At 38.3% G+C, this 14,546-nt stretch overlaps 1 protein-coding gene across 3 annotated transcripts in view; it reads right to left on the reverse strand.

Annotated features, from left to right (window-relative positions):
• RAPGEF5 (Rap guanine nucleotide exchange factor 5) overlaps nt 1-14,546 on the reverse strand; it is a 1,983,710-nt gene that overhangs the window by 1,441,314 nt on the left and 527,850 nt on the right. For all 3 annotated transcript variants that reach the window (XM_044064607.1, XM_044064608.1, XM_044064609.1), the window contains exon 7: nt 4,239-4,290. In XM_044064607.1, the coding sequence (XP_043920542.1) occupies nt 4,239-4,290 (52 nt within the window). The remainder of the gene's footprint in view (nt 1-4,238; nt 4,291-14,546) is intronic.

The following is a 14,546-nucleotide window of genomic DNA, read 5'->3' on the forward strand; positions in this document are numbered from 1 at the left end:
CCTGTCAAACTTTAAATACTCAAGTATAATTTTCCTCAAAGTATATTATTTAATGAAAATATTTACAATACCTGAAAATGTATTAATACAGACATCACCAGATCGAACAACATATATTTTCTTTATTTTTTATGGTTGCTAATTTAAAAAAATCATACATTGCTCAGTCTTTAACCACAGTTTTAATAAGTATCAATTACAAAATCTTTAAAAAGCTGTTAACTCTTTACTGATATTATGATTTTCCAAATCATCTTGCATTTTTTACTTCTTACTCTCTCAAGATATAATGGAGGGCTTAGGATCCCTTTATTTAACAAATATTTAATTTCCAGATTTGTGAATCTGCTCAACTCCATTATTTCACCTAATGCTAAGATTTGGTATTCTCTTTAGGCTCACATTTGGCAACAATATTTGCCACTCCAAAACATTTCTTAAACTTCTTACAATTTCTTTCTAAAGAAAACATCAAATTTAAAATTACTTTTAATATTGACAAGTCTGGTTACAGCATTCTGTAACCCTATATGAATACTGAACCTTAAAGAGGTTTCCACTTTTTTCTGAGCAACTGTGTGCAATCCTAAACTTATCAACAATTCAATAATTAACCTTAACCATTTACCTGAATACACAGTTGGGTTTCTAGACTGTTTTACTTCTGTAAACTTTTCTGGACATTGAATGTACGATGATGCAAACCTTCAGTCTGGATATGCCTCAATCATGAATTTCATTTATACCAATTTATCCAGGTCTTCTTTTCACATTATAAAGTTATCGTAAAAGTCTTCATAGAAATGTATATGTACAGCATCGCTGCATTTGGGAGTTATTTTGGGAAACATTTTAGGAAAATCTTTGTTAAATTGTTCTCTAAACCAAGCTAAATTTCATTTAATTCATGATATATATGAAAAGTGTTGTGTGTCAGTGCAATATCAAACCTCTGTGTACTGTTTCAAAAGCATTATATGTCCCCATAATTGTCATTGCTTTATGTAAGTATAATAACTCACAGATCACTACACGTTGAAATAAGAGGAATTCTCTGAAATACTGCAATTGCAACATTCATTTACCAATAAAACTAATCACAATTTTTGTTTTTGCATACTGCAGTGTGATTCAGTGGTACGTTATCCCCAGTACTTTATTATACTAACATTGCTCTTATGTCCAACTATAATTTTTTTTTTTTTTTTTTTTTTTTTTAACTTGGAGTGATTAATTTGTGTGTGTACTACTGTAATCCAATCCTATATTTTTCATTTTACTTGAAGTGATTGTAAGTGCAGTATTTTTTATTTTTTGCTGTATGGGGTGCTTCAATATTTTATCCTACACTTATTTTCCAATCACCTCACATGAATAAAATAAAGTCCTACAATCAGTTCCTGGATGATGTACTCACCCTGTGGGGAGGTAATGAGAATGAAGCAGTAACTTTTGTTGAATATTTAAATTCCACCACAAACTTCCTAAAGTTTACACACAAGTGGAAAGAAGATGAAATGGAATTTTTTTGATACATTATTAACAAAAAGTAATGGAAGTGAGGAGCTAAACAGTCCAATATTCAGGAAGCCAACTTATTCAAACAGTATACTTCACTTTAATAGCTGTCATCTTTTCCATCAAAGGAAAAGTATCATAAAGGGTGAGCTGGTGAGGTTGTCTCGGTTAGTGAGTAATGATGCCACCTTTGAAAGAATTGTTTAAGTTGATAGGATTGTGTATTGAGAGGGGCTGCCCTTTAAAGTTACTGGTCAAAATCAAAAGGGAAATAATGTTTAAAAGGGACACAGTGTTTACACTCATTTTGAAGATGACTGGGTGTCAAATGCAAGCAGTATTTAGTGAAGAGAATGGTGATGTGATGCTTCTGAGATACAGGGTCTATATTAGCACACCGAACGTTCAAAATTTTGAGTGTTCTAATATCGACCCGTTTTCAGCGAATGCTGAAAATATCGAAGAAACAAAAAAACAAATTTTTTCCTAGAGAAAGAATTTGGTTGTCCATTTCTGTTGCTTCGGTATTTTCAGCACTGTGGTGGAAAGTTACGGGTCGGGTTCAGGTAAGTGTGCAATTATGTGGACGTGAGGGTTAGGGTGCGGGTCAGGTAAGTGTGTGATTGTGTGGACATGAGGTTTAGGGCAGGGTAGGTGAGTTAGGGTTAGGGCGCGGGTGAGGTAACTCTGCGATAGTGACAGACCTTAGGGTTAGGGTTTGGGTTAAGGTAAGTGGATAGTTAGTGGTGTATGTATAGTTTAGTGTAGGGTTAGGTGTTAGAGTTTAGCGTATGTGTGTGGATTGCTGTTTGTTTGGTGTGCTTGTGTTGTGTGTATGTGTTAATTTTTTTTACTAGGAAAAAATTCGCTGTTCTGAATGTTCGATGTTTTAAATTTTCGATTCATAGGGTTTGATATTAGAACACTCGACATCTTGAATGCTTGGTGCTCTAATATAGACCCGAGATACAATGGTCAACCTAATGTTATACTACAATTTTGAACGATTGTTGGCACAGTGAGCAAGGAACAAAGGAAACACTGGGTGACAAACCAGAATAGTTTTCAGCCGGGGTAAGAACATAAAGAACATAAAGAACATCACTGAGGGACCCGCAAAGAAGGGTACAAACACAAGACATAGGTCAATCATGAGTAAATGTGGCAGTTGTAAATACTGCAAATATATTAATGACAGACCTTATGTCATAGTTAGTCATTATAAGTTCACTATGAAATGCCCAGGGAGATGCAATTGCAACTCTCAGAAATTGGTGTACCTTGCCACATGTACTTCATGCCCAGCGTTTTATGTTGGGAAGATGACACGTAGGTTAAGGGACAGAACAGGTGAACACATCAGGTCCATTAAGAATAAGGACGTGCACAATGCTTTGTACATTCATAGTACCAAGTTCCCTAACTTTAGGAGATTCATCTTTTTTGTTATTGATAGGGTACAAAAAAATGAAAGAGGAGGTGACTTCAACCTGGAAGCAGAGGCAAGGGAAACAAAATGGCAATTAAGGCTAAATGCTACTACAACGCCAGGTTTGAATGACAGCAATAGTATGGTGCCTATTCTGAAATAAAGGGCTAATCATATTTAAAATGTGAAGAATAAAAGTTTGTGTTTTATAACACAACAAAATGTACAGGAATTTTTAAAATGATGGACAAGTTTTTGTCTAGTAAGTTTGGAAAGTATACAAGGTTTTTCAGCTGGGAAATTGTGGTGTATACTATTATGTATGTTATGTCTTTTTAAATTTTGCTTTAATATGTATCAGGGGAAAACTTTCATTGGTTACATGCGACTTTTACACTTATTTTAAACAAGGGGTATTGTTTGTTCACAATGACTCTGAAGAAGCCTCTGTTATGAAAGGTGAAAGCGCTTAGTCTTGTGGATGTATTAAACAGTGTTTCGTTTACATTCGTGGCAGTGAACTTTTTTTTATTTTTCTTATCTTGTTCTTTGTGGCCTGTTAAAGTCACATTTTAATATTTTATCCTGTACTGCCTTCCATAGTAAATATAAGCACTGGACTTGCAGGTCTACAACATTATGCAGTATATACAATGGACACATTTTTATGTTGCAACAGAGTCATTTTACTCTACTACAGTTGAACAATTTTATATTAAATGAGTGGGTTTATATATTTCATGTGGTGCGGCTGCTGTTTTCTTGTTGGGATCTGATTGTGTGTTAAGTAGGTTAAGTTTGCCACTGTGTATTTCCTTTGTTCATTTCTAGTTTTATTTATTTTTTTTTATTTTTTGGTTTTAAAGTAACTTTTTTGATTCAGTATAAAATTTTATCTGTAGCTTTTGATGCTTTAGTTAGCTTCTAAGTTCCTGGATTTGTTATATTGCAATGGATGTTTGCAGCTTTGCTGTTGTATGTTTTACCACATCCACTATACCACAATCACTTGCTTTAAACATTGCTTCTCTACAGAATGTTTTCATAACTGTCTGAATCATCTTAAAAATCACAGAAGTATAAATGTCAAAACTCTGACCAGTAAGGAAACATTCAACACATGAACACATGCACATAGTTGTCATCAGGCAACAGTTTGCTTTTGGCTAGACGATTTTCCCAGTCCAGAGATGAAAAGAAATCCAGTCTAAAGTGCCTAAACCACACCTTTCTGGATCACAAGCATTGATGAGCAATTATGAGACAGAAGAATGAAGAATGCCCTACTCACCATAATGTTTTCCTGCTTTCACTGCAAGAACAGCAGCTAGCTCTTTTTGCACCTGCCATAAACAGGAAAAAAATGAATTTCAGTTAAGGTGTACAGAACAATTTGGTGCATGGATATAAAGCAATATGCATAAACTTTTACTGTATTTACTTTTGTTATACTGACTGAAATGAGGGAGTCTGAATTATAACATAAATCAGAATCTAGAATTCACCTTCTAAGTACATCCATTTTATTCCTGCAAGAGTCAAGATATCAAAATGAAGCTTACTATCTGTTTTACAAATATTACACAAAAACATGGAATGAATTATTATTTTAATATAACAAGAGAATGTCATCAGCTGCATCCAGGAATTGTTACAATATAGCATATATCAAAAGGAATATAGGAGTACATTATCTTTAGTCACAGATACAAATGTCAGAATCACATTTGGAAGGAAAAAAATAGTCAAAATCACATTTAGCAAAAAATAAATTTGGTAGAATCAGACTTAGTCTAAAACTATGATACCAAAAAGTTTACTCCTGCTACAAATATCCAAAACACATATGGTAGAACAATGAAACTGCAAGTGTGTTTGGGCAGAGGTTGGGGTGGGGGGACAAGAACAACTCCATGGCTGGTCTAACTATGAGAATATAAAAAATCTCCCAAAACAGTGGAATTGCTAATGGCATACACAGACATTGCATCAGCTGTGCTTTCTCACAGAAAACTATGATCACAGTCATACCTCTCAACCTCTTAGTGCAAGAATTCTGGACAAAGCCAAAATAACTAGAGAACAGAGACCCAAGATCAGGGACAGATTTTAAACATTGCCCCAATAAACTTAGAAAGTTGCTACAATATCAGGTGTTTCATTAGAATACACTTTTTGAAGGATATGAAATCTGAAACTCAAGTGTCTGTTACAAAGTGATTTGACTTCAATAATTTACCAGAAAATCACACATTTTATGAGTAATAGATCAAAACTGAGAGGCAAAAATCTGGACATGCTGCAAAACTCGGATAGTTGAGAAGTATGATCATGGCTCCTCACACCAGCACAATGTACTGACTATAACCTGTACAGACTAACAAGAAATAACATATTGTTACCCTCCATGATAAAGATCACTCACAACCTACCATCACCTCCATGAGAAGGGGGCAAAGTTAAACACTATCATTGAGATAGAGACATCACATAAGTGTCTGTAGACATGCGCCACCATCACAAAGAATTTCAAGGAATGTGTGGAATACCAGTCCCTGTGAACACTAAGACATGTAGCAATGACCATCCTTGCTAAGGAGATCTTTTACCAGCCATTAGAGAACACAGTGGGTGCTTCACAGGCATGAATACTGCACCCACTCCTTGATGTTATTTTACAGTAAATGAAGGACAATAAGACACTCCCACTTACCGCAGAGAACAGAAACACAACTATGTGGGTGTTGTACGAAATAATGTTTCCTTGAAGTTCTAGGCATAACTGACAACATTAACATCTCCATCAAGGCCCTGCCTGGTCCACACAGCTGATAGTGCATCAACCAGAAGGGTATTCACTCAGTCTACTGCCTGGTAGTGTGCTGTGCTGAGGGTATTGCTTACAGTGTGTCTGTGCACCATCCTGGCAGAGCCCACATCTTCCATATCTAGCACAAGTCAAACCTATAAAAGCAATTTGTGTGAGATGACTTTCACGGGAACATTAACTGATAAAAGCACCCACCATACAAGGGCCGCAAAAAAAAAAAATTGGCAGGAGTGCTGAATGTCATCCACTTATAAAGATATCCAGTTTTGTGTGTTGCAAGCGATGTCAAAAGCATCTTGGGGCCATGGCTCATAATACTTGTACACAACCCACATACCATAGCTGAGAGCACACAACTGCATTCTGTCCTAGATTTGTAACATCACGTGGCATGTGTTCAGAGTGCTGAAAGCACCACTTCCTTTGCCTAGCTTCCTCTGATGTTGCACTACAGTTTGCTCCAGGCATCTGCAGCAAGATACATGTCATCTCTGCGATGCTGCAGAACATGATGTTATGCAAACTGCTAGATCACAGGTTCACCATCAGAGTCCAAGACTGACCAGAGCCAGCAGTGGAGGATATAACAGCTCAGGAGTCATTGGAGGGAACAGCTGCAGGGGAACACCATGCAAGGTTGAAGGAGGGGCACAACATGCTTTGGCATTAGCAAAGAGGCAGTGTCTGTTCCACAGCTATGGGCCAGAATAGAAACAACAAAGATTAAAATTGATGCATTCAACAGTAGATCTAGTCTGTGCAGTACATTGCACTGACTGGTCCTGTAATGCATCAGACATTACCTAACCAATAAAGCACAAAGCGGTGAGCAGGGCACAGCTGTCACCATTAACACCATTGCAGTTGGGAACAATGACAATTATGGATGTCCGCTGTCACATGGGTGCTCTTATGGAATTGCACTACCAGCAACATCTGCTAGCAAGGATGATGTGAAATTGTAGGATCATGACTACCTTGCCATTTGATGAGGATGACTGCCGGCAATGTCTGTGAGGGTAGCCTTTCTTTGCCAGTGCAGGTTCACCACCAATGAAATGGCATTCTGTGACCTCAAGGAAACTGCCTTGTGAGGTGGAACCTCAGTGGAGACAGAGAAGTGGTAGTCTCCAAGACTTTTGGGTTTCTAATACTATGACGGGAATGGACCCCATTCTTAAGTCAAAGTACGATTAAAGTTCATGAAATTAGTATTGTTTCACTCTTTGATGTCAGCCAAAAGTACTCTTCTCAGCACCCACAAAGTGCCCAGTAATGACGACTCCTGCAATTCATACGGGGTTACATGAATTGATAATATATCTAAATATGATTGTAAATTCTTTTTTACAATACCCCTTGCTCTTACTACTATTGGAACTGTCTGGGTATGTTTCTTCCACATGGCTCTTATTTCTGCCTGCAGATCGAGGTATTTTATGACTTTGTGTCTATCTGTACGCAAGACACTGTAGTCACTAGGTGTGGAGATTTCAATGATCAATGCTACTTTTGTCTTTTTGTCTTGAACCACTATATCTGGTTTTCTAGCATCTATCTTTTGTACAGTTGGTATTGGGTGATCCCATGTGATGTAAACCATCATTTTCTATGATTCTCTGTGGCTCATGTTTCCAGTGTATTTGAGCCACTTCGATACCATAATGTTTGCACAATCTCCAGTGTAACAATCTCCCCACCATTATTATGCCTTTCAGTATACAGTCCCACTGCCATTAGAGAGTCACACCCAGCAATAAGGTATGTGGCTTGTTTCAAATTCGGTTCCACAAAACCTATGTCTGTTTCTTCCACATGCTCAATGGACTTAGTAAACCAGCGTGTACATAGCCCACTATCTTGGGCTGCCAATATTAATCTTTCATTTCTTGATGTAAATTCACCTCTCCTTAACCATTCCTGTGTTCGTTCTTGATCAATACGAGGCTCTTCCAGAAGTTTTCTATACATGCAACTATATTTATGTTTTTTTCCCTGGTCCTTCACCTTATATTCTTTCTTTTGCCTTTTTAGCACATTAAGTTGCTACCTGGTTTTTATCCACTTCTGGTTTGATTTCCATTCCTGCTCGACGTTGATAGCAGAGATGTCATCTTTGATTTATTCTCCTCATGTTTCAAAACTTTCACCACATTTGGATCTTGTGAAGTCAGTAGATATGTGTGGAGTCCCACGATTGCAGATCTACACATGCAATCAATTTCAAGGAGGCCAATCCCTCCCTTCAGAACGGGGAATATATAATCTTGGTATACACTGATTTTTATAAATCATTTGGTGAGCATGAAGCATCCTTCTTGTTTTAATATCCAATCTATCCAACACTTTTTCGGGTCAGTCAATTACTCCAAAACTAAGTTAGGACAGGAAGAGCAAATTGATTTATAGCTTGAATCTTGTTCCTAGCTGACACTGCTGTCTTCAGGATTAATTTAAGTCTTCTAAAGTACTCCTTACTAAACTTTATTCACAATTGTTCATGTTTTATTGCTGATCATTCATCAATTCCCAAGTATTTATACACCCCCTCTTGCTCAAGTTCTTTTATATCACATTCTTGTCCCAAACTGATGTTTTCCTGGAGCTGCAATTTTCCTTTTTTTAAAGGTTGCTTTTGCACATTTATCAAGACCAAATGACATTCCACTATCATCTGAAAATGTTTTGACAACCTGCAGCTGTGCTTTCAGTTTCTCATCTGATGAGCTATACAATTTTAAATCATTGTCAAAGAGAAGATGATAAGTCATTAGACTTTGTTGTTTTCTAGAAGCCAAATTATAGCCCTGGCCTAAGCTGTTAAGTAAACAGCTTAATGGGTTAATTGCAAGGCAGAATAGCAAGGGTGACAGAGAGTCACCTTGGAATATCCCCCTTTGAATTTTTATTCCTGGGATAATAATCTGTTCCTTTATCATGGCTTAATTGCAAAGTCGTCTGCCACTGTTTCATGGTTACTGTAATGTAGTCAATCAGTGTAGGGTGTATCTTATACATTTTTAAGCACCCTTTTATTCATGAATGTGGGATACTATCAAATGCTTTTTTGTAGTCAATCCATGCCATACTTCAGTTCTTCCCCTTCTTACAATTCTCCACTATAACTTTGTTTAACAACAAATGGTCCTGTGTTCCATATGACTTTCTTTTATTACCCTTTTGCTCTACTGCCATAGTTGAGTTTTCTTTTAAACGACGATAAACTCTGTCGGTGTCAATTCCTGTGTATATTTTCTATGCCATCGGAAGACAAGTTATTGGTCTATAATTTTTAGGGTAGCTTGTAGGTTCACTCTTAAGTAAGAGCATTGTTTTTCCTGTTGTTCACCAGTGCGATGAGTGTTCGGGGTGCACATATAAATAGTTCTTACTCATGGCTAAATCCTCATATAAAGAAGTTAATACTTTAAGCCAAAAGTTAGGTACTGCATCTGGGCCTGGGGTTTTTTAGTTAGAGGCTTTTCTCAAATTTATTTCAATCTCTCTGGCTGTTATTTCATCCTATTTCATATCCTGTACCTTTAAACTTCTTATTCTTTCTTTTACTTCTTCTATCCATTTAGCATATTTGTTATGTTCCACAGGATCTTCATAGATACTTCTCCAAAATGTATCTTCTACTTCTTTTTTTGGCGGTCTATCAATTCCTTTTACTTTATTTCCCAATTCTCTATAAAACATTTTTGGTGGCCATGGAGGGCATAGCCATGATGCATCATGATGGTTGCAACAGCAGCAAAGTGGCCCTCCATATCAGTAGGTGGGTGTGCTCCATGTCTACATGACCTAGAGTTTTATATATGTGTGTGTGTGTGTGTGTGTGTGCGTGTGCATTCTAATCATCTCTACCATGGTACTGATAGCATCTGTTTGTGCCTGGATCACTAAACTACAATACCATTGATTTATAGCCAGTATGAAACCAATGGTGGTCACTGAGTGGGAGTCATGACATCAGTGTCCACATGCTTCACCCTGATGTTGCATTCATGCTCCACAGTGGCTGGTGATAATCATATACAATGTGCTGGGGTGCCATGGATGGTTTGATGCTCCATAGTCAACGGCGATGTGGGATGCTGGGAGAGTGGATTTGGATGGTAGTATGCCCTTCACTGTAACTATTTCTCACAGTGGCATTGTACTAACTAGGCTGACAACACTGTTAGGCACCAGTGCTGCACTAACATCAAACATGCCCTGTTCTGTTGCACTAGTGAAGGCAGTCGATGTGTACAACTGAAGATACTGGATAATCGTACACTTCTGTGCTACAACAGTATTAAAGATAACATAATATACGCAGAATGAGCACACATACCTGATGCTGAATGTTGCAGTGTTTGTATCCCAGACGAAAGGTATGATGATATTCACCAAGAGCAAACTGATGCTACTAGTTTATGGCAATTATGGTAATACAAACCTGGTACATCCCTGACAAAGACATGTAGCATTCCAGTGGCCCAGGGCCCAGGCGATCAACTTTTCATCAAGCATGGTACTATTCCCCCTACTGATCCCTCTGAAAGGCTTACAATATTAAAAGGACATCCAGCTGCTAGCAACTAATAACGGAAGGCATTATCATCCTGACCCTCTATCTTAAAAAACTGCATAAGGTTACTATCCACAATTTCTATGTATATTCTCTGTGTACCTAATGCTGAACTGGGTCCATAGCACTGGCAATAATCCCCTGTGCTCCAATAAATTATTAAAACTGTGCTAAACCTTGCTTAACAAACAGTTGCTAACAAATTACCATCTAAGGGTGAAATACTGGTTCTTTACTTATACCAAGAGTGTATTTTAACCTGCCTGTATAACTCAAAGTTAAAAAATCTATTTACATTCAGTGATATACCTACCTTGCAAGCACTGAATACAGGTATCTTGTGACTTGGTTCAGCCTCGCTTCGCTCGGGCTCGCTCAGCACCCTGCCCTGCCCCCAAATAACACCCGCCCCTGGTGCTGCTAAATTTATAATTCTCAAACCACTCCCCCTCCTTACTAACCAATCATCAAAAAAACTGCTTTCTAATAGCTCTGCCCATCACCTGCAGCCAATTTTTTTAAGTCATCCCAACTTTTTTGCTCTAAAAACATCATCAATATAATACCCAAACCCGTCGCTATGCTAGTACCCAAAATACTCCTACTACTTCCTTTATTACCCTGCTACTACTTCTGTATATCCTCACTACCTATGAAAATCAGTACTACCTAGGATTCCACTACCCTAAATTCCATACCTCCACCCCACCAGTATCAAACAAAAATGACCACTTCATAATTCCCCTCTCACCCAACATCCTTCCCCCAAATACTACCAACCCAATAGATCCAATTATGTCAGCCCGAAAACCAGACACTATCAAAACTCAAATAAATTACTGAAACTCAGTTAGCTTACGCTACAACCTCACAATGCATGGAAACATCCACCCAAACTCTGGTCCAGCCTCACCTGCAGTGCCTAGTTCCCATAATAATAGTCCTACCAATATAACTACATCAAAGAGGCCCCCTAACTCATTCCTAGCCTGCTATCTAAACAGCAGAAGCTTAAATAATAAGGTCCATAACCTGAATGCCCTTTTAGCAGTTCATTCCCCAGACATATGACTTACTGAAACCTGGCTAAAACCTGCAACTAGGGACAATGAGGTACTATCCCCAGAGTGTCAAATACTTAGACCGAACCTCTTGGAAGGGTGGTGATGTTGCTGTAGTCTACAAATCTACCCTAACCATTACTACAGACACCCAACGACCACCTCAAGTTAATAATGCAGAAATTCTCATTACCAAACTATAAATTAACAAAAACAAATGTAGATACATTGTCTGTGTCTACATTCTCCCAGACAAGAATATAACACACTAGAAGACATCCTACAATGGTTATCTAATAACTATCCCCAAGAAACCATTGTTCGTGGAGATGTCAACACTGACTGGGCACCTGCTCCTCTGAATTTCCTACTACCCACATTAACCTGCATGGGTTTTCACAGATCATCTCCTCACCCACCAGGATCAGTAAACCCAATAGCAAAGAAAGTACCCAAGATTGTATACTTATCAATGGCCATCCCCAGATGTAAAAGTCAGAGACTTTGCCTGACGACCTAAGTGACCAATGTCTCACCTATATAATTAAGCTCAAGGCTGATAACCCCCATAACTGGCCACCTACAAAACAATAAGAACTTCAACCTTTCTAATTTCCAGAATGAACTCAGAGTATGCAACTGGTCAGTCCTAAAACTACTTCCATTGGATGAAGCAGTGGAATACTTAAATAAATTCCTTGCCATCTTTAATTCTCACACCCCTACCCCATCTATTAGAACCAAAACAAAAACTGCACCATGGCTCTCAAAAGACACCAAATCTAAAATCATACTAGGAAACAAAGCATGGGCCACATGGCGAGCTACAAAAGACCAATTTAGATATAGACAGCTAAGGAACAACACTGAAAAATCTATTATTCTAGACAAAAAAAAATCTTCTATTACTATCTGCAACAGAAACACCATAACAAACCCCAAAAGTTCTGGGCTGGTATAAACAAACTTGTTCGCCAGGCCATACCTCTACTCTTGCCCCATTAGCTTCTACCCACAAATCGCTGGAGGACATTGCAAATACCTTCAATAGTTTCTTCACAGAAACTATCCAGTCCCTGGCTAGCCAACTCACTCCCACCTGCTCTAACTCAGATAATGATATATCCAGTACCCCACTCTCTTTTAGCTTTCAACCTGTTCCTACCCATTAATCCGAGGCCTAATTAGGAAATTAAAGCCTACCACTCTAGCTGCTGACCTCCTCCTTGCAGAGTATCTGCAAAAAGCCATAGACATCATAGCCTACCCTATCTCAATCTTGATCAATAGAACCCTATTTGCGGCTTACATCCCCTCAATCTGGAAAATATCCCAGGTTATACCTCTACATAAAGGAGGTAGCTCCACAGAACTGTCAAATTTCAGACCCATAGCTATTCTATCACCTATAGTTAAAATTATGGAGAAATGTGTCCATAAACAACTTATGCACTACCTTATCCAGAATAAGCTGTTGGCTGACTCTCAATACGGCTTTAGGCTGTACAACAGTACCACCTCCGCTCTTCTCTCATTCTCTAATGTCATTAACCACAACCGTAATAACAACCTACTTTCCTCAGCACTCTTTCTCGATCTCTCAAAGGCTTTTGATATGGTTAACCACCAGCTACTCATCCATACCGTGAAAGCCTTCTCCTTAGACTACCATTCTCTCCAATGGTTTCAATCTTACCTGTCTGGATAACAACAGGCTGTCCTATGGCAGGATAAGCTTTTATCCTATCTACCCATCACTTTAGGAGTCCCACAGGGCTCTATACTAGGACCCCTTCTTTTCTCCATCTTTACTAATGACCTCTACACCATTATGTCAAAAGCAACATGCATTCAATATGCAGATGACTCCACGTTAATCTGCTCAGCCACTTCTTCGACAAATCTACTGACATTAACCCAGGGTACTTTCAACAGAGTTGAAAACTGGCTCACCAATCACTGTCTGATCTTAAACCCTAAAAAACTAAGCTGCTTCTTTTCTTCCCCACCCGTAGGTCCAACCCTCCAACCTTTACCATAAAATCTAATAATAGCACCATTATCTCCCCTGAAGCCCAAACCAAACTCCTGGGAGTTATAGTAGACAACCTCAAATTCAATACTCATGTCAATCAAACTATAAAAACCATAAACAAAAAAACTTGGGTCCCTGTACAAGCTCAAACCTTTCCTTACTCCTCTTGCTAGAACTGCCATTGCCCGTTCCCATCTACTTTCCACCCGTTTCTATGCCTCCCCACTACTCACAAATTTGCATAAAGCAGATCTTAAACTATCTTGCTGTTACAACCACATTGCTAGATTTGCCACTGGCTCGGCATATAGGATGCACCACTGTCACAACCTAAGTATTCATCAGTATCAACACATCCCCTGGCAGTCATATGTGTATGTGTGTGTGTGTGTGTATATATATATATATATATATGTAAAAGGAAAATAGGGCAAAACCTATACAATTACTACTCAGCTCAAGCTTGCAATAAACTTTTTCTAGATAGCAGTAATATTAAGTACCCACAAAATTTCAAGATAGCTATCTAAAACTTTCTAAACAGTACGTGGATCTGTCACTGTAATTACCTACCAAGACTCTTCAACCCGCAGCTCTCACCTTCACCAACCCCCCTTATTTCATCTCATGGCTACTCTTTGGATGTACTTCAACATTCCCGATACTACCTCTTTAATGAAACTTGCAACTTACTCCAATCAGAGCCAACCCTCTTCATTCCATGATGTAATGTTTGGTATCAGTAAGATAGAAAGAGATCTTTTAGACCTTCTTTGCAAAGCACCGGTCAGAGTCATTGCACCTGATAAGGGGGGGAGGCTTGGTAGTGATGAACCAATGTGATTATACCAGGAGAATGGAGGATATTTTGACTACCGATACTTACATGGAACTATCTAAGAACGAGTTAAATATAGGCATTGCTAGAATTACAGGATACTATAATGACATGTTTATTAATAATACAATAGACCTACATTTATTTAATTACATATCTATACCAGCGCCTAAAATCCCTATACTTTTCGGTTCTCCTAAACTTCACAAGAAGCTTGAAGACCCCCCTATGCGCCCTTTGGTTAGTGCTAGAGGGA

This window comes from Protopterus annectens, chromosome 3.part0, assembly GCF_019279795.1.
Source record: "Protopterus annectens isolate FY-2018-M chromosome 3.part0, PAN1.0, whole genome shotgun sequence".
Classification (NCBI taxonomy): domain Eukaryota; kingdom Metazoa; phylum Chordata; order Ceratodontiformes; family Protopteridae; genus Protopterus; species Protopterus annectens.